At 42.1% G+C, this 20,481-nt stretch overlaps 1 protein-coding gene across 1 annotated transcript in view; it reads left to right on the top strand.

The window, feature by feature from the left end:
- The window catches only part of LOC309367252 (CUB and sushi domain-containing protein 1-like), a 401,610-nt gene extending 396,471 nt beyond the window's left edge, over positions 1-5,139 (top strand). The window contains exon 4 of the mRNA XM_081906663.1: positions 5,000-5,139. Within this exon, the coding sequence (XP_081762789.1) occupies positions 5,000-5,037 (38 nt within the window). The 3' untranslated portion in view covers positions 5,038-5,139. The remainder of the gene's footprint in view (positions 1-4,999) is intronic.
- Positions 5,140-20,481: the final 15,342 nt, after the last annotated feature.

Below are 20,481 nucleotides of genomic sequence, written 5' to 3'. Positions count from 1 at the left end.
ACGTTGCAGAAAAGGGAATCATATCACAATTAATGTTTGTGATTTTAAGTGGATGTGCATTAATTAAATCACAACATAAAAAGGAATTTTAACACGTTAAAGCAATTGTGGAAAAAGTTTGAGAACTGGGTGGGGGGACTCAAGCCCTTTGATCTGAATGAAGTCTGGAAATAATACACACACACAGTGGACACTCAGCTTGCGAACGTGATCCGTGTGGGATGCACGTTCGCAACCTGCAGCGTTCTCAACCCACAGTGGCACATCTGCGCACACGCAGGTTGCAATTCGGTGCTTCTGCACATGCGCAAAGTGCATGTGCGACCGCTGAAACCCAAAAGTAACCCATTCTGGTACTTCCGGGTTTCGGCGCATAACCCGAAAAAACGCAACCTGAAGTATCTGTAACCCGAGGTATGACTGTATATGAAACAATGGCAGATTTCAAATACATTGCGGTGCCATACTTATCAGGCTGAGGACCACTGGGACCTAGGGGTGAGCAGAGGCATAGGGAGGGGGGGTGCAGGCTGCCCCGGGTGTCATCGCTGAGGGGGATGATATTCGGCGCACCCGCTGCCCTTGACTGCCAAGCATACCCAGAGTCATTTCTGCTGCCACCTTCCTGAATTGTTCTTGCTGAGTGCACCAAGCTGAGTTTAAAGATACCTTACGTTACTGTGGCCGAGCAGAAAACCTATTGCTGAGCAGGAATCAATAGATCAAGCTTTCTTAAAATTTGTTGTGGAAACTTGCTTTATAATACCCTCGCCCCTCAGATGGCCACAACTGCAGACGAGGAAAACATCCATGAAACATTTGCCTCAAATTCTGGTCCATGGGGTTATGAATAAAAAGCCACTTTGAAAAGTGTGAACAGTGAGCCAACAATATTACTGGAACATAGAGAGATACAGATTATTTCAGAAAAATAGTTTAATGTTGTTGTGTTTAATAAAGGAATCTATCAGCACTGTTAGGTATTAGGGGGATTAAGAATACTGTGGTACCTCTGGTTACGAACTTAATTTTGTTCCGCAGGTCTGTTCTTAACCTGAAACCGTTCTTAACCTGAGGTACCACTTTAGCTAATTGGACCTCCCACCGCAGCTGCGCCACTGCTGCACGATTTCTGTTCTCACCCTGAAGTAAAGTTCTTAACCCGAGGTACTACTTCCTGGTTAGCAGAGTGTTTGTAACCTGAGGGGTTTGTAACCTGAGGGGTTCTGCACAGTTAGGTGGCACTACTGTAGCCTCAGGGTATAGTACCATTTTGGGCCCATCCAAATGATGTGCGATTGCTGACGCATGGGTCCTTTTGAACCTGGAAGAGGGAAGAACAGGGGTGGAATAGGGGCAGGGTGGGGCATGGGGTGGGGTATGCAAAATGGTCATCTGCCTATACAATATGCAACGAGGGTCTATGTAACAAGCCAAGCAACAATAACACCCGCAAATATGAAAATATAATTATAATGCACATCAAAGAACAAACATATAAAAATAGGGCAATGAACAATAATACTACAGAAGAACAGTTTATAGATACAGTACATTTTTACCATTAAGTTATGTCCCAATTAGTCCCAATGAAAGGTTCTTACAGTCATTTTCTTTGGAGAATGTGTCCATATAATTCCTCATCCTTCATTTCATGATACATTGTTTTTAGTGACATGCTTTTTGTTGAGAGTGCTGTTTTCTACAAACACAGCTTTATTTCATGGCAACAAGTTATTCAACATTCACAATTGATACAAAAGCTATAAGCAGACTAGATTTCCGTGACAAAGGCCTCATCTCAATTATACATTCAAAGGCCCACCAAAGGACCCTGGAAACTGTAGTTTGTTAAGGGTACTCTTAAAGGTAAAGGACCCCTGACCATTAGGTCCAGTGGTGACCGACTCTGGGGTTGCGGCGCTCATCTCGCTTTATTGGCCAAGGGAGCCGGCATACAGCTTCCAGGTCATGTGGCCAGCATGACTAAGCCACTTCTGGCGAACCAGAGCAGCACACAGAAACGCCGTTTACCTTCCCACCGGAGTGGTACCTATTTATCTACTTGCACTTCGTGCTTTCGAACTGCTAGGTTGGCAGGAGCAGGGACCGAGCAACGGGAGCTCACCCCGCCACGGGTATTCAAACCGCCGACCTTCTGATCAGCAAGCCCTAGGCTCTGTGGTTTAACCCACAGCGCCACTCGCGTCCCAAGGGTACTCTTAGGAGACCCCTATCCCCTCCACATGACCAAAAGTATCATAGTTCTCTAGGAAAAGGGGTTGGTTGTTAAACCACTCTGGTATTGTAGCTCTGTGAGAGGAGTAAAAATTTCTTAACAGGACTGTTAACAAATTGCAGTTCCTGAGATTCTTTGGGGGGAAGCCATGACTGATTAAAGTGGTATGTTACTGGTTTAAATGCTTGGTAGAGAGGGAGCTCAGCTTCCATAGATCTTAATATATACTGGCTTCCGTTATCCTCCTCCTCTCAGTGTTTGCAATTGGAAACTGAGGGAGAGGGCTGGAATAGATAGTTCTTGATGTCTCTTATCATGTTGGCGTGAGCCTGCATAAATGCCATTGATGTAATTACAACCTGCCCTCAGTCTAGTTCAGGTCCTTTGCCCTCACACTGGCTGAAGCTATTGGGCTACATTTGGTGTTTCTGAATGCTTCCTCTGGGCACAGTAACTCTTATTAGTTTGCGTCGCTAGCTTGCTAGCCTCAAGTACTAAGCATAAATAAGCAACAATAAATATGACTAAATTATATACAGAATGCTCTTTATAGCTACCCTCTTCCGTAATATTACAATAAATAATGAATCAATGAAGCAGAAGGTTGAGTAAGAGAAACGGCAGGTCTGCAATGAGAGTCCTTCTTCTCCACTGTAAAATGTTTGGGTACCGTGGGGGCGTTATTAAGAATCAAGTGCTTCCACACCCTGTAAAATATGCCATAAAAAGTAAACAATCAACTATACTGGACCACCGTTCAACAATGAAGTATAAAGTAGGCTAAAATGAGTTTCAAACTTCTTCTTTTTAGCCAGTGTGTAACCGTTAGCTAGCTGCCAGCTAACACATGAGTGAAAGAAGCTACAGTGATACGAACTCCAAGCAAAAAAGATATTTTTAACACATTTTGCTTGATCTTGCATTCCTTCAGCTTTTCCCTATTTTCTTACTCGTAAACAATATTTGCTTCTTTATTCACATTTGGTGGAAAGAACAAAAGATTGCATTTTGTTATATCTGTTGGTACAAATTGTGCTATTGTGCTCATTAGCATAACTTTTGCACTGCATACCGAATGCAAATTTATTTTGAACTGTATGTCTAGAGTACACTTTGAATTTTTCAGTGCACAAAAATCTATTAAGTGCTATAGATATCTCAGTAAAAGGTCAGCAGTGCTTGTTGTTGCACGGTGATTTTAATATGGGGTATAATGTCAAATGTCAAATATATTTGAAATTCAATAGTGTATGAATGCCAAATTATCAATAAAACAAGCAGTTAATAATAATAATAATATGGATGAGTCCTTCCAGTTTTCTCCTGCTTATCCTATGGGATATGGCAGTGAATCTTTGGTGTGTGTGTGTGTGTGTGTGTGTGTGGAGGGGGTGCTTTTGCATTCATAAGGTCCCAGATTCAATCTTTGGCATCTACCTGAGATCATGGAAAGTCATTGCCTTTCAGTGTAAACCATGCTGGGCAGAGATATGATCTGGTATAGGCAGCGCCATATGTTCTTACGTATTTATTATATAATAAGGGCAGCTAGCCATCAAGGAGAAATTATTTTATCATTAAGCACCACCATCCCATGGGGTTGCAGGACTGGAAATTCAGGGTGCTGAATTGTACATGGGGTATCTTGCATTGTATCTCTGCACCCCACATGTGGAACTGCGCACATGGGATACACACAGCAGAGGTGGATTTAGGAGGATGTGACTGGTTCGGTCACACTGGGCCCCAAGCACACGGAGCACCACAGCTATGATTTAGAATGGAGCAGAAGAGGCAGGGAGGTGCCGAATTTTGCCTTCACACAGGGCATCAGTAAGGTCCACTACTTGTACCCAGAGAAAGGGTGGGGAAAGGAAGTGAGAAGTGGGTCTGTTGTTACTCTTTTTCCCCACCCCACCCCATCACCTGTTGGGCAGGAGGGGGTTTGCCTGAAAGGTAGGGTGCAAAAGCAGAGAGCAGCTCTCTCCCCTTCAGCTGTTGGGTGGGAATCTGCAGGATCAGCTGCACACACTGGCTTCCCATTTGCTTGAGCAAGCAGCCAATCCCTGAAGATAGGTTTAGCCCACCCAACTGTCCAATCTGGCTATGCTCAAACGGCCTGCAGTGGAAGGAAGGAAATGTGTGTTTGAACCTTGTCCTTCTCTGTTCCTGAGCTCACCATGTCCTCTTTCAAAGTGGAAGAAGGGGAACATGTATTGAGGCCACCCTTCCTTCTAAAAACAGGTGTCTGGCATGAACTGAGCCTACTGTTGTGCATGCCTTTCTCTGGGTTGGCACCACCAGGTGTGAAACTTGGTATGTAATGGGGTTTCCCACCCTAGTCTATGTGGGAAGAAAATTCCATGTCCACAATGGGAGGTGTTTCCCCTCATTGAAAAGAATGGGAAGGACCACTATGCACAGGCCTTCAAAGCATTGTCTCCCATTGGTTATAAATTACTTTTAAGTGCTAATCCCTTCTCTTATTTGGGTAAAGAAGCAGCAGGCTACAAATGGATTCTTCAAAAGCAGATTACTTCTCCCCACAGTGAGGACTTAAGCTCATTAGTTTATTCTTCTAAATGATTCTGGAGGACTGTGTGGAATTTAGGATCCCCCTTCTTTATCTTTCTTGTACAAGGGGAAAAAATGTTCATAAGTGTACACGGGGTTTCATCAATTAGATTTTTAACAAGGACACCCCTCTTTGTCTGTTAACTTCATTTGGAGAACTCTTTCTTTATATCCTTTCTGCACCAGAGTCTCCCACACTTATGGCTGATCGATTCCTTAGCTGACTGTTCATCTACCAGTTTACTTCAGTATTGACTCACTTGTGATCATGCTGGCTCCTGATTTAGCCCCTGTGGTGAAAAGTGTATTAGCAAATGGACTTGCCATGGCCCAGCTTTTAAGAAAATGTTATCATTCAATGCATGCAAAATCCTTTGTGATACTGAAAGCACTGTGTAAAATACATCTATTGCATCAAAATAATCTGTGTCTGTGTCTGTCTGTGTGTGTGTGTGTGTGTGTGTGTGTGTGTGAGAGAGAGAGAGAGAGAGAGAGAGAGAGAGACTTTTGCAATTAATTGTCTTCACTGGGCACTGTTATCATGTACAGAAAAGTAACATCATTCTACAAAGAAGAAGAAAAAGCTCTTTTAGAATTCACATGTGGGCAGTTCTCATCATAAAATACTGCTGCACTCTGACTCTCATCAGGGTGGAAACCACAGTGTGGCGGTTTAATAGATTATGACATCACAGTGTTATTAGGAAGTCTTTGACAATAGATAGTCTTGGTGACTCCCTGAACTCACTTTAATGTCCTGTCAGGGTTAATCAGGTGACGGGACAAAGCTTTTAAGTTTACTTAAGCATATTGTCAGGGAACAGCTTTAGAACTCTGACCTCTAATTGTCCGGTATTAAAGCTATACAAAGTCTTCCATTACATGTGAAGATTAGTTTCCCTTCTTTTTTGCAAACGGTGTAGCTTATAAGGTCTAATATATTAAAGATACATAACAAGTGGCTACACAGTTTTACCCGACATTATTCTGTATTAAGTTGTGTACCAACCCACCTATTTCTTACCACCAACTGAGATGTCATCGCTCAAGTAGGATAAAGTCACATTGATTGCCTTATGAGATTGTAGGGCCTTCGGCACTTTTAAATGCGACTAGACAATAAAGAAAGAAAGGAACACTTTTTAGCCCTATACTAGACCTTGGTGAAAATGATCAGCTGCCAAAAATGCCGCTTGCTGTCACAATCAGCAAGTATTGTAATAGGCTGCCAGGAGAGGCAATCAGGTGCAGATGATTTATACTATTGCAAATGCATCATTTATTTAAAGTATCACAACACTGGCATCTCAGAACATTGCCCCGCTTTCATTTGCTTTGTGATAGGCAGAGACCCAGCCTGTTAGGTTTCTGCGGTACTCTGGAACTTGACGAGACGTTTTCATGTACACAATTAAGGAAGTGGTCCTTCCTTCATGTGCACTACAAGGAAGTGGATTATAACATTTCCTATCTAGGGCTATGCACACATTAGCAGCTTAAAACACAGTTTCTCTCCCCAACCACTCCATTTCAAACCACATGTGCACATTGCTGTAACACTTTGTTGAACACACCAGAGATATCTGTGGCAGGGATGTTCTCACCTGCTTTGCATTACACGCAGTGCTATTTTTCTAGAAAAATTGGTGCTGGAACTCACCATGGACGGCTCTCTTGTTATCTTATACAGTGGTACCTCAGGTTACAGGTGCTTCAGGTTACATACGCTTCAGGTTACAGACTCCGCTAACCCAGAAATAGTACCTCAGGTTAAGAACTTTGCTTCAGGATGAGAACAGAAATTGTGTGGTGGCGCGTGGAGGCACAGTGGCAGTGGGAGGCCCCATTAGCTAAAGTGGTACCTCAGGTTAAGAACAGTTTCAGGTTAAGAATGGACGTCCAGAATGAATTAAGTTCTTAACCCGAGGTACCACTGTAATGGCAATGGCACCCACCTGAGAGAGGCCAAAACTGAGTTCCAGTGAGTTCCAGCTGAAAACAAAAAGCCCTAGTTACATGTGTAGCTTCGCTGCACTTGAAACGCCTCTCAGGTCCTATTCCTGAAGCTGCCATCTGTGCATGCACAATGGATCTTTCAAATGTACACACCTCTATGCACGGCAACCTCTTACACCCCTAAAAAACTTCTCTTGACATTCATAAGTTACTATATGTGAAACAGGATGTGTCTAAAATTCATTGGGTTTTTAACCAACGTTTGCACCGGGGGGGGGGGGGCAATGGAGCTGAGCAGGATAGCACATTTTGAAATCGTGAATGATGTAATGATGTGCAGAACGAAACACTGCTATAAAGTTGCAACCTGAAATATTTGAGAAGAGCTGAAATATTTTGTATATTTGTCAGATCACTGTGTTCCATGTGTATGACTGCTTTGCAACAAGTACTGCTCACATGACAATATCTGACTGAAAACTACTTTTTTATACATGTAATGGTTCTAAATTATACTTAAATGGTATGGTTTTCAAAGGTGATGCTATCTCTTCTCTCACAATCCTGTGTAATTTAAGGGCTTTTTCCATTAAAATGACAATTCTTTACAAAGGGAATGTAATTCCGCAAGAAGCTGAAACAGTCACCTGAATCACTACTTTATGCAAACTGAAGCTTGACATTTTTTTTTTAAAAAATCCTCTCATCTTGAATCACAGATACCTCATTGATTCCATAGATACAATTCTAAAAAAAAAAAAAAAGCTTCCACAATTATCTATTAGTGACAAGCCATTTACATTATTTGATTTGTTATTATACAACAGTAGGCTGAGTGTCTAAGAAAATTCCGCCTGGCCTTTAATTTGAATTCAGCCTGAACTTTTATTTCCCTTCCCTTCCCTCCCCCTCCCCTTTTATGAAGATCACCCACTCTGGGACCCCACAGCTAATTCTCCCTTGGCCTCCTCTCTGGCCCAAGTAGGACCAATTCAGCCAGCTAGCCCTGGGGATTATCTAATGCTTATTTCCCCTAAACTGATTTTTGAATTTTATTGTTATTCATGTTTTTATACTGTATTTTATGCTGTTTTTATAATTAAGTGTTTTAAATTTGTTGTTAGCTGCCCTGAGCCTGGTTTTTGAACTGGGAAGGGCGGGGTATAAATAAATTATTATTATTATTATTATTATTAGGGGGGAAAGAACTTACTTCCCATCTTCTATCCCCTGGTGTCTTTTCTTCATATGCTTAGAAGTACTAAGCAAATGCACCTGGAAAGAGAATGTTTCTGACAAAGTCATTTCCTTACTGTAAGGATTTTCACACAAGGCCAGACTGAAGTCACTATGAGTTTTTCTAGGACTATAAAAGCACACCTATGGATGTAGATCCTCGAATCATCATCTCTCCCAAATGTCTTCTGATTTCATGTGGGCCTATGGATGTTGCACTCTTGATCTCTGGACAACTCTTTTGGGAATCACTTCCTCCTGTACATTGTGTGTGTGTGTGTGTGTGTGAGAGAGAGAGAGAGAGAGAGAGAGAGAGAGAGAGAGAGAGAGAGAGAGAGAGCGCGCGCGCTCAAGGGAAGAAACCGTTTCCCTGAGTTGCCAGGTGATGTGTGACACAGAGGAAGAGGAGAAGGACAGGAATCAAAATAGAGTGGTACCTCAGGTTACATACGCTTCAGGTTACATACGCTTCAGGTTACATACACTTCAGGTTACAGACTCCGCTAACCCAGAAATAATGCTTCAGGTTAAGAACTTTGCTTCAGGATAAGAACAGAAATCGTGCTCCGGCGGCGCGGCGGCAGCAGGAGGCCCCATTAGCTAAAGTGGTGCTTCAGGTTAAGAACAGTTTCAGGTTAAGAACGGACCTCCGGAATGAATTAAGTACTTAACCCGAGGTACCACTGTAGGCTGATCAGCTCAGACCTGTGCTAATGGAGATCTTTAACTTCGGCAGCTAACTACAAAACCTGAAACTAGCTGTACTCATTTTTGCAGAGGAGAAATGAGGAGAGACCCACATTATTGTTGTGCTTTGAATTATTGATATACTCTGATTCTTTTTTTTAGTTTGCCCAAAGGACTACCTGTAAAACTACATCTCGTTTAAAAAACAACAATCTTTGAACTGCTTCCTTCTCCTCACTTGTAATGATTTGTCACTCTAGTACAGTTCTCTCCCCCCCCCCCCCCCGTTATTGGGATGTTCCTGTGACACACATTTTTTTTATCCCTGTAATGTATAACTGCCATGGATGGGTCATGTCAGAAGCAGACATTCTAACAGCTACCGGTACTGCGTCTTTTGTTCTCTTTTCCTTGTAGAAATAATACAACATGAAGAGTGATACAATAATGTTGCTGTGTGTCTCCCTGGGCCAACCTCATATCGCTGGCTGGTGGCAACATGCACAGCATGATGAAGTCAATTACACAATGTGTTGTTTTAGACATCACAGGGTGGAGAAGGACATAGTGGAAGCAATTCTGTGTGTCTTATAAAGTCTCGCTTCACCCCCAGAGAGGTCTGTGGAAAGACAGGGCCTAAAAGAGCAAGGCATTTTGTTGTTGTTGATCATATATTTGTTTACTTTCAGTTAAAACAATTTCGCCCTGCTTCTCTATGAATGCATTCAGAGCAACATACAGAACATTTAAATACAGTGGTACCTTGGCTTTCGAACAGCTTAGTTCCCAAACAACTTGGAACTCGAACGCTGCAAACCTGTTTTCACTGTTGTGCTGCTAATTTGTGTGCCCCCCCCATTGTAATCAAAGCCTTTTCCCTCCCGTTTTCACTGTTGCTCTGCTAATTTGCGCCCCCCCATTGTAATCAAAGCCTTTTTCCTCCCGTTTTCACTGTTGCGCTGCTAATTTGTGTCCCCCCCCCCAATTGTAATCAAAGCTTTCCATTTCCGATTGCAGTGTTCTGAGGTGATATTTGGGGCTTATATTTGGTGCTTTTGTTTTTGCTATTTTTTGTGTTTTTGTTGGTGTGGGTTTTTCGTTTTTGGGACTATGGATTGTTCTTCATTTTATGATTGATTGAGTGATTGATTGTGTGACTGCAAAAATGAATAAAAGCCCCCATCCAAGCAATTACTATCATCACTGCAAGTAAAAAAAAATTATTATTATTTTTATCATCTACAATACTGTCTTATTTATTTTATAGTACAGTACTTTGATTGCTTTCATTTTATGGATCAATAGTATTGTTAGTAAAATTCATGTTAAATTGCTATTTTAGGGGTTGTTTTGCATTACTTTCTTTGGGAAAGCGCACCTTGGTTTTTGAATGCTTTGGTTTTGGAACGGACTTCCGGAACAGATTAAGTTTGAAAACCAAGCTACCACTGTAAATTATATCAGAAGTCCAATTAAACCTGGCAACAGTAAAAGGATAGGGATATGGACTAGAAAACTCAAAGAACTGAGAAATCTTGTGAAGAATAGCTTTGTCATATCCCCATATGGTGATTGACAAACTTTATGAACGACCTGTAGTCCTAAAGATACATTTAAAATGGAAACATTAATATGGTGGTTATTATTCACGAACCTGTTTTCCAGCACTGGTATTAAGTCCTGTCACTTCAGGAAGATGCTTGGACTCTCCTGGCTCTTTAAATGCAGTGAGTGCCAGAACTGTGGCTAGCAATAAAGCATCTCTAGATGTGTGCAGTATTGGAACACAAATGGCACTCTTAATTAAGTTGTCCATAGGCAATGCACGGCACTGTGACAGGTCATGAGGTGAAAGACATTCCTAGGTATATTGGACCTAAGTTGTTTAGGATTTAATACAGCTCATAAAATTCTGCAGGCCTATGGACTGTCCAACAGTGTTGTTGTTTATGGCGATGACTGGTAACACCATTATACACCTTCAGGCATACATCTTCAGGCACTGATCAGTCCAAGTCTACTTTGTACCGTTTTCACATGTTTTCAGAACAAAGGATGTTCTGTCCCATTTCCGCCTACAATGTGGTTTGGGAGCTGGCTCTCAACCTTTTCTTTTTTGTCATGTCATGGAAGAGAAGCACTGAATAAATCATAAGCAGTAAATGTACTCAAATCAGAGCTGGTCCCCACTTGAACTGCAAGCCTCATAACTAGAATCAACACTGATAAGAAATACTGGTATGACTAGAGCATTGTGTCGCTTTACTTCATCGGCCTAGCAGCTATTTCACCATAAGGAGGTTTCATGCCAATCCAGGAACTACTAGCATCCATGATTCACACGGCTGGGGCCAATTGTGCGGATCATTCCCACTCAATTGATACCTGATATCAACAAGCCACATGAGTCTAGCAGTTACCCAGTGTTGTGGAATTATCACCGGAAAGCATCTTTCAAGACCCTGAGCTAATGAGAGAAGAGCTATTTGAAGAGAAATATGGCATTCTTGACATCACTACTAAAATGATCAACCCACAATACAGAGGTTGTCAAAATGAATTTTGAAACTCTGAATTCAAAAATAGTTGGGGGGAGCCATTAACCTGTGTAATGAGAATACTGTATAAATCTTGCACTGTGATATTAATGCGTTGGTTAATATTTTGGTTCATTCACATCAGGACATTATTAGTTTAATTGTCTAACTTTATTTTCCCCGTGCTGTGTTCTTTGAAGCAGAAGCTCATTTTATGTGTATAGATCCTCCTTTCCCCTCCCCACCCCATTTTTATATTTTCTGTATGATTGCCGTTCTTATTTCTTCAAATGCATGTAAGCAACCACAGGTGGCACAGAAAGAAGCGCATCCACATGATTCAATAGTAGTGCTATATCTTTTTAATCAGCAACATCTGACACAGTGCACATTTACTGCATGATCGCACTGTCATGTTTGACACAAATGATGGATTGCTCTTCCAAATGAGCTTTCAGTACTTGTTCGTTGTATATTCGTCTGAATTGTACGTTGCTTCCAGCAAGCCACTGAAACCTCTGCCCATAATTACAGTTCAGCAGATGCTGTCTTACAGTTTTAAAGCAGGCCAGATATTGATCATTTTCCAATGCACTACTTCATGAAAATCTGATGTACCCGCTTAAACTTCTTGTCGTCGCTGCAGTGTGACACGAGACTAGTGCGGAAAGCTTCCCCTTCTAAGAACTGCCATTGCTATCTATCTGTACTTTTTGCCAAAAGTTGCATTATCTTCTGCTTTGTTCCCAAGATGCTTTGGTAAACACAGACCTTATTAATACAAAATGCATTAAAATAGTCAATATTAAGTTTAGCAAAAAGGGCCACAAACAGAGGGTGGATATATTAGTCAGAATGAATGCATTCTTAAAGCTTCGAATTTGACACTGTGAAGGCTCGGGTGCATTCTGTTTTCATTCTTGTCTAACTACTGAGGTCAGTTGGAGTAGACAATCATATTATATTCCTCAATTTAACTGAGTGTTGTATCGAACAGATCATAGATGTAAGTGGTAAAAATAAAGCCATAGAAATAATGCAATATATGTGCTAGCATTTGAAAGGAATTATGAATCAAACTAATGCAACCAAAGTATGTTTCCCCCATATTTTAATATTTTTAATAATGAATTATTTGATGACAAAATATTTTTTAAATCATGTCTTGTATAAAGTGATATTATACGATACAAGTAATATCATGCATATTATCAAACTACATAATGCTAAGGACTATCCACAGTTATTTCATTATTTATTTTATTCTAGGTAAAGGGTAAAGAGACCCCTGACCATTAGGTCCAGTTGTGGCCGATTCTGGGGTTGCGGTGCTCATCTCGCTTTATCGGCCGAGGGAGCCAGTGTACAGCTTCCGGTTCATGTGGCCAGCATGACTAAGCTGCTTCTGGCGAACCAGAGCAGCGCATGGAAACACTGTTTATCTTCCCTCCGGAGCAGTACCTATTTATCTACTTGCACTTTGACATGCTTTCAAACTGCTAGTTTGGCAGGAGTTGGGGCTGAGCAACAGGAGCTCACCCCATCGCGGGAATTCGAACCGCCAACCTTCTGATCGGCAAGTCCTAGGCTCTGTGGTTTAACCCACAGTATGTAGTAAAAGACCAACCGTTCTGCTGGAGTGCTGGGATTGTTTGTTCTCTTCCATCCCAAAATCATTTAGAGTATGTAATTTTCCTCATGGCCATGATGTTCTACAGTTTTTTTAACCACTGGCCCCTGGCCAGGAGGAGCACAACCTGTGTACTAGTCTGAATTATAGAATTCTCCCTCCTCAAAGAGAGGGAGAAAGAGGGAGTGTGTGTGTCCTGGCTCCTGTCCCAGAAACAACAGAGGCTCTTCCATATGTGTAGGGAAGAACATTTATTTAGGGGTTATAGCTATTCAGATCAGACTATAGGTACAGATTGCCAATGACACCATGAGACCAAGACCAGATTAAAGCTGTGAATATGTCTTGACAACTGGTCATATTCCTCCCACCAGGTTTTAAAGACAAGATGAAGCATGCGATACTCTCCTGATGAGACTGAGCCCAATGGTGGAGGCAGCACAAAGCTATTGGCAATGGGACAGGGGTGAGCCCATCTGGCTTCTCAATCTCCAGCTGTCCAGCCCCTCCTCCTGTTTGGTCAACACACTTATCCATTACTAGGGAGTCACAGGGCTGAGCCTTGGAGCAGAGCTGCCCTCTACAGACAGGGGCTTAGATGCTGATACTATTGAGTAGTACTTTAACTAAGGACACATTGCACTGTGGATAGGTTTACTCAGTACTGTTTGCAGGATTACTACAAGTATGCTCAAAACATGCCTTTAATTTTGCATCAGTGTGGACTTCCATGGCAAGAATATATTAATTATCTTCTATTTTATGGTGGTAGCCCGTGGCCTGTAAGACTGTTCATGTGGATTTTTTTCCAACTTAAGCCACACAAGAGGGAAGTAAGAATGTGAAATGGGAATGTAAAAGCTGAACTAGATCTATATTCTTGGTAGAGATTTCACATCACCTTCCAGTAATGAGCTGACACATTCCAGTAGGTTATAGAGCTCTTTGGCGTCAGTCATCTGTTCCTCAAAGAATAGGACCTCATGACTGACAGTTTCCATATGAGCTTGAAATTGACCAAGGAGCTCTTTAAACTTGTTATGACAGAAGCAATCTGAACCAGCCACAGCCAGGTTAGCACATGAAATTAACAATGGCATACTTTAACTTCTGACACCAGGGAGAGCATCTTACTCTGAAGAAAGGAAGAATGGAAATATGATGCTGTTGTCATACTGGTTTTCTCTCTTCTTCTTCTTCTTTCTGATTATGCATTTTGAACAAAACAATAGTCCAGGTAAATCAAGCAACTGGACCATCTAGTTCAGGCTAGCATCCTATTTGCATAAGCAGAGTGTAGAGGAAATATCACTCTCACATTCTTTTCCCTCCATAATCAGTGTACTGCCTCCGAATCAGCGATAAATGAATCAGCGATAAATAGCCAATGCCAATCATTTTCTCATTTTTCTGACTTTCAGTTTGTCGTATTTCCACATCAACTTATAATGTGTGTGTGTTTATGTATCTCCTTATTAACAATTGTCAGCACATTTCACCCAATATACATACAGTTGTATGCAGGTTTGCCTAACATACACATTTTTGCATGCAATTTCCCCTAATATAATGCATTTTGTATGTTATTTTCATGGATATGTGCAGCATTATGCACACTTTGCCCTAGTATATGCATTTTGTTACACTTTTTTTCCCCTAGAGAACTTTAAAAATGTGTGAAGTGTGAATTTCGAATGATAGCTGTGTTCCAGTTCACATCTTACTTTGGGAAGTTTGAACTGTCTAGTTTTGTCTAGTGTACCAAAGTGAATTTCTCCTCCACCACCCCAATCCCTACTTTGAACATGAAGCTACCATGCCTAATAGAAAAAAACATAGATTTATCCACCATGAATTTTCTAATCCCCCTTTTAAAGTTGTATGTCAATGACTATTGCCACCAGCTCTTGTAGCAGTGAATTCCTGGATGACTGACCAAGATGAAGCCGTGTCAATTCACAAATATTGGTTTCAGTGCAATGGGTTAAGTAGGTCTGGAGAAAGGTAAGGCAGGTGCAGTCGCGGAGGAAGGGGCTTCGGTACCCGTGGCAGCTGGGGCATGGCACATTGCACATGCAAGCGTCCCAAGGGGGAGGCAGCTGCCCGTGTAAGCCATCATTCCAATTGGGTAGGTGCCCACCCGCCCGAACATCCCAGGGGGGAGGCAGCCTCCCATGTGAGCGTTGTCCTAATTGGGTAGGCACCCGCCCGAGCATCCCAATGGGGAGGTACCCTCCCACAGTGATGTCACCCAGCCAGGCTGGCACCCAGGGTGGACCACCCCCTCGCCACTCTTCCTCCGCCACTGAGCAGGTGTCTATGAAACAGGTGGTGTCCTGATCAGACATGGAGTCTATCAGCAAGAATGGTGTGTTGCCTGATGATAGACCTCCATTCTGTTTCCTCCCTGACTTCTTACACCAATTACTTTAAAAAGGGATTTTATATATATATAAATAATGATGATAAAGCTGTCAATGGCTGCTGGTCACGATGACTGTGTACTACTCCCAGTATTGGAAGCAGCATGCTTCTGAATACCAGTTACAAGTGTTCAAGGGCTACTGTGCTCCTTCCCTGCTTGCACACTTCCCATAAAAGGTAACAAAAAAAAAGAGAGTCAAGGACCCCTGGACAGTTAAGTCCAGTTAAAGGCGACTGGGGGGGTGCGGTGCTCATCTTGCTTCAGGCCGAGGCAGCCGGTGTTTGTCCCCAGACAGCTTTCCAGCTCATGTGGCCAGCATGACCAAACTGCTTATTTCACAATGGAACACCTTGTTGGAAACCAGAGCTCACAGAAACACCATTTACTTCCCCGCTGCAGCAGTACCTATTTATCTACATGCACTGGCTTGCTTTCGAACTGCTAGGTTGGCAGAAGCTGGGACAGAGCAACAGGAGCTCGCCCCGCCGCGCGGATTCGAACCGCTGACCTTCCGATCAGCAAGCCCAAGAGGCTCAGTGGTTTAGACCACAGCGCCACCTGCTGTTCCATAGGCACTTCCCATAGGCATCTGGTAGACCAACTGGTGGAAGAGAAGTCTGAAGCTAGGCCTTTATCCAGCAGGGCTCACCTCATTTTCAGTCGTTTACTGGGAATGTGTCTTGCAGCTGCCCCAGCCCGTGCCCCTCAACGTTTTCAGCCAACCCCTTCAGGTTGCACTGATCATTCTGAAAAAGTGCCCCTGAGCGGTGTTGTTCTTTTCAGAATGGTAACGGCTTAGGCAACATGACATTGCAGAGATAAACATTGCACTGCACATGATGGGAGCGAATGCAGCCAGGTTGACACAGCTGAAAAGAGCAGCAATGTCAATTTCCCCTTATATACAGAGTATTGAAAAGAGAATCCAGGCCTTCTACTGAGATATTTATATAATACCTTCTACTGAGATATTTATATCTCCCTCTGCTGTTTCGCCTTAGATAGCACATTTGCTGATAAGAGACATGAGGATGAGGACGCATGCTGGTGCCTGCTGCCAGCAGGGTGAAAAATGACAGTTTTAATTAAATACGTATTTCCAGAAACAATTCAGATTTTATATATAGCAAGGTGGTGCATCTCACACCGTGAACTTTAAGATTGCTGTGCTGAGCAAAAGCTTTCTTTCATCATTAGCCTACACTGCATTTTTCCCTCTCTCTTTTTGGTCCTTGGTTTGATGAATAAGTGGTTAGCTGCTAATGGCTCTTAGGCATTCACATTAGGAAATTTAAGTTTTTTATCAAGTTGCAAATGAAGAGGAATTTCCCATTGCAAAAGCACCTAGGAAACGTACTACTTCCTTCCCCAATTTAATTATGTTCGTACATTAATTTACTGAACCTGATTATTATTTTTAAGAGCTATTATTGAAATGTTTTGTTCTCTGTTTCTCATGTGAGCAACCAGGTGAGCGCAGAATAGGGCTGAATGACCAAAGCCTAAAACAGAGACCTGGGAACTAAGGTATTGCTTCTTTGCTGCAAAGTGGCAGCAGGAACAAGATTTGTTAGGGGCAGGTGGCGTGAGACTTAACCCTTTCCACCTCCAGCTTTACACCAGTGGTTTCACCCCTGCCCTGGACACAGCAGAAGATAAACAGTGGTGATAGAGTCTCTCTGGAATGTAGAGCAATACTTGTAACCTACCCCAGATGAACCACAAATGATAGTAAAACTAGTGAGAAAACCATACTGCTGCAGGAATCTGGTACTACCGTGGGGGTGGGGTGGGGATGGACTGTTCCTCTGAAAAGCTCATAAGTTGAATAACATGGTCCTTAAACTGTGCTGAACCACAGCCAAAAACCAACCGGAAATGTACATCTCATAGCCTGAGTGACAATACTTTCTCTGAGTACAACTTCTGTATATTTGTAACCAGTTCTGTTCTGTGACAAGGTTAAACTGCAGAGCTCCACACTGGAAGATACACAGCTTTCAGTTTAACGTGGCTGAGCAGGAGCTGTCCTACGTCAAAACAATGATCAAGTGGGAAAGTTTCCCGTGAAGAGAAACATAGCCCCTAGCCAAGCCACTCATAATCACTGCAGGACACAACTGTGCCCCAGTCGCATGTAATATTGGTGATGGCAGTGAGATTTACACATCACTTTTGTTTTCTTAGTTCTTTTCCATTTCATTTCTGAATGCCCAGCTTCATGCCGCGTATGTATGCTTATAAATATGAGGACAACTGTATATACCAGTGTTTCCCAACCTTGTGCCTCCAGCTGTTTTTGGCCTACAATTCCCATCATCCCTTGCCACTGGTCTTGCTAGTCAGGGATGATGGGAGTTGTAGGCCAAAAACATCTGGAGGCACAAGGTTGGGAAACACTGGTATATACCACCTCTGCAAAACACCACTTTGCTTTCAGTTCCATTAATGAAGTTCTAAAATGTAGGAGACTTTCCCAATACTACTGACAAGGAATCAGCATATGCCTTTCCCGCTCACCCTGCCCATACAATATAAGCCATTTGGCCATCTTGCAGCATTTTGTGTGTGTGTTTGTGCATGTATGAACTGCCACACTGACTTATGGGCAGTCTTGCTAAAACCATACTATATATATATTTTTGCATTGGACCCCATAGGGTTTCTTAAAGTCTGATGGTTTGGCCCAATGCAGTTTCGGAACTGATGTATCATGAGTGCGTCCATTATGCATATAAACTAGAGTCAAGAGGTTGCATCCAAACTATGTTAGTGGAATAAATAACACGTTAATCATGACTTAACTTATAATCCATTTATTTAAATGGGAATGAAGTTCTCAACTAACAAATTTTTGCGCACCTTTGAGCAGTGTGAGATTCCAGGGGGTTCTAAGCATTTACCCAGGGTTTTGTTTCCTCGTAATGAAGGGACAGGGAAGAATGTGGTATCTTTATGATATATAGCTTATTTACGCATATATACAACCTGAGCCTATGATGGAGGGGTTCACAGCATTAACACCCCAAGGGGGTCTTGCTTCTCCCATAGCCACAGTGTTGGATTCCAGCAGAAATCAGGCATGGCTCTGTCTACAACTGCCCAGCCTGCCGCCTTGCTTCAACTCACACAACTCAATTCCCAACTCTGCCCTTTGTCTTTCTAACAACCAGCAAGTTGAGGGAGAGGGGCCCACACATTTACTGTCTGGCACAGAGCCACTTCCATGGTTACCCCTTAATGACCCATTCTTAGAGGGCCATTACCTCACCAGGAAACTATTATGGTTTTCCCCAGGAATTGAATCTGTGATGAATCCAGGAATTAGAAGGGTCTCAGGCAAACAGCCTACCCACCCCCATCCCCACTCAGAATAGTATGCTGCAATCCTAACCTCACTTACCTGGGATTAAGCCACACTGAATTCAACAGCACTTCTTTCAGGGTAAACATATGAACTTGTTCATAAGTTTTATTTGCGGTCAAAGGACAGTTATTAACTCTTTCATTTGTATAGGTGTAAATTCTCAGAACGTATTTTGTATAGCCAGCCACCCAGCTATATCTGTATTTGATTGTATTTGATTCCTTTGCTATGCCTTGTGGTTGACGCAAATAAAGATTTTATCTCTATCTATCTATCTATCATCTATCTATCTATCTATCTATCTATCATCTATCTATCTATCATCTATCTATCATCTATCTATCTATCTATCATCTATCTAGCTATCTAGCTATCTAGCTATCTATCATCTATCTATATCTATTTTTCTATCATCTATCTATATCTATCTATCTATCATCTATTTATCTGTCTATCATCTATCAATTCTATCATCTGTCTATCATCTGTCAATTAGGACAGGAAACATTACAATGGTAAGAAATGGCCAGAACACTGGGTGCTGCGGGAATACTAGTGTTAATGGACAGGTGGGGGGGGGGATACAGTATTTTTCCATGTACAGTTCTACCTCTGGTTGCGAATGGGATCCATTCCAGAGCCCCATTCGCAACATGAGCAGAATGCAACCCACGTCTGTGTATGTGTGGGCCGTGATTTGCTGCTTCTGCGCATGTGCATGATGTCATTTTGAGCGTCTGCGCATGCACGAGCGGCAAACCCCAGAAGTAACCCTTTCCAGTACTTCCGGGTCACTGTGGGACGCAACCTGAAAAGATTTAACCTGAAGCAAACATAACAAGAGGTATTACTGTATAAGACACAACAACTGTTGGCAATCCTCTGCAAAGAAAGCTCAACAACTCTGTGCCATCTCCCCCCATTTTCTTAAATCTGAGTCCCCCAAAATAGGGGTAGTCTTATACCCGGGGCGGAAAAGTACGGTAGGTTGCTTAAGCCCATTTCTGCTCAGGATTAGCGCTGAAGTATGGCAAGGTTGTCATGTCTCTTGCCCACTTAGTGCCAGGTCCACAATTCCCTGAACCTTTTACACAAAGCAGATACAGTTTCTGTGCTATCCAGACCAATATTAGAAATAACTTCATATATACTTGCAAGAGCATTTTGTAATCCCTCGCCATTACTTTATATTTGTTAAGGCAGCTCAGAACTTGTGCATTCAATCATGTAAATTTGAGAAAGGGGAGGGAATCAAAGATTCCACCCCCTTCAACAAAAACAAAAAGTTATCTTCTGCAGTTACATCCATTTTCAACATGCACTAGAAGCAACACATTTGTAATAAAATTTAACTGTGGGATATAGTATGAAAATAAATATCTCATTTACACCAGAGTATTCAAATTCACTTTTTACTGTGTTTATAGTTAATTACAGTCCCAAGTACAGGCAACTTTTTGAGTCCAGTGAAACAATTATCAGCCCCCCCCCCTTTTCTGTACAATGCTGTGTTACCTTGGCTGAATTGTTTTCCCCCATGTAAGCTATTTTAGCCGTTTAATGTGTTTTCTTGGCATACTGTCTAAGTAACTATGATCAAGATGAGCAATCAATTGCATTTTATTCTAATGGCTAAGCTTTGCAGAAGAAGGCCTGACATATCATGCTTTATTGATTAAGTGACCAGGCTGATTTTCTTCAACTCTGGTTCTAACTGCCTTTTCTGTGTTCTGAAGCTGTTAGTTTCCTATAAAGCAGTTTTATCTCACTTTGTGCTTCTCTCTCTCTCTCTCTCTCTCTCTTTCTCTCAAAAGATACTTGCTGTGTTAC

This window comes from Podarcis melisellensis (assembly GCF_964234715.1).
Source record: "Podarcis melisellensis genome assembly, chromosome: 3".
Lineage (NCBI taxonomy): Eukaryota > Metazoa > Chordata > Lepidosauria > Squamata > Lacertidae > Podarcis > Podarcis melisellensis.
This window is presented reverse-complemented; position numbering and strand designations above follow the sequence as displayed.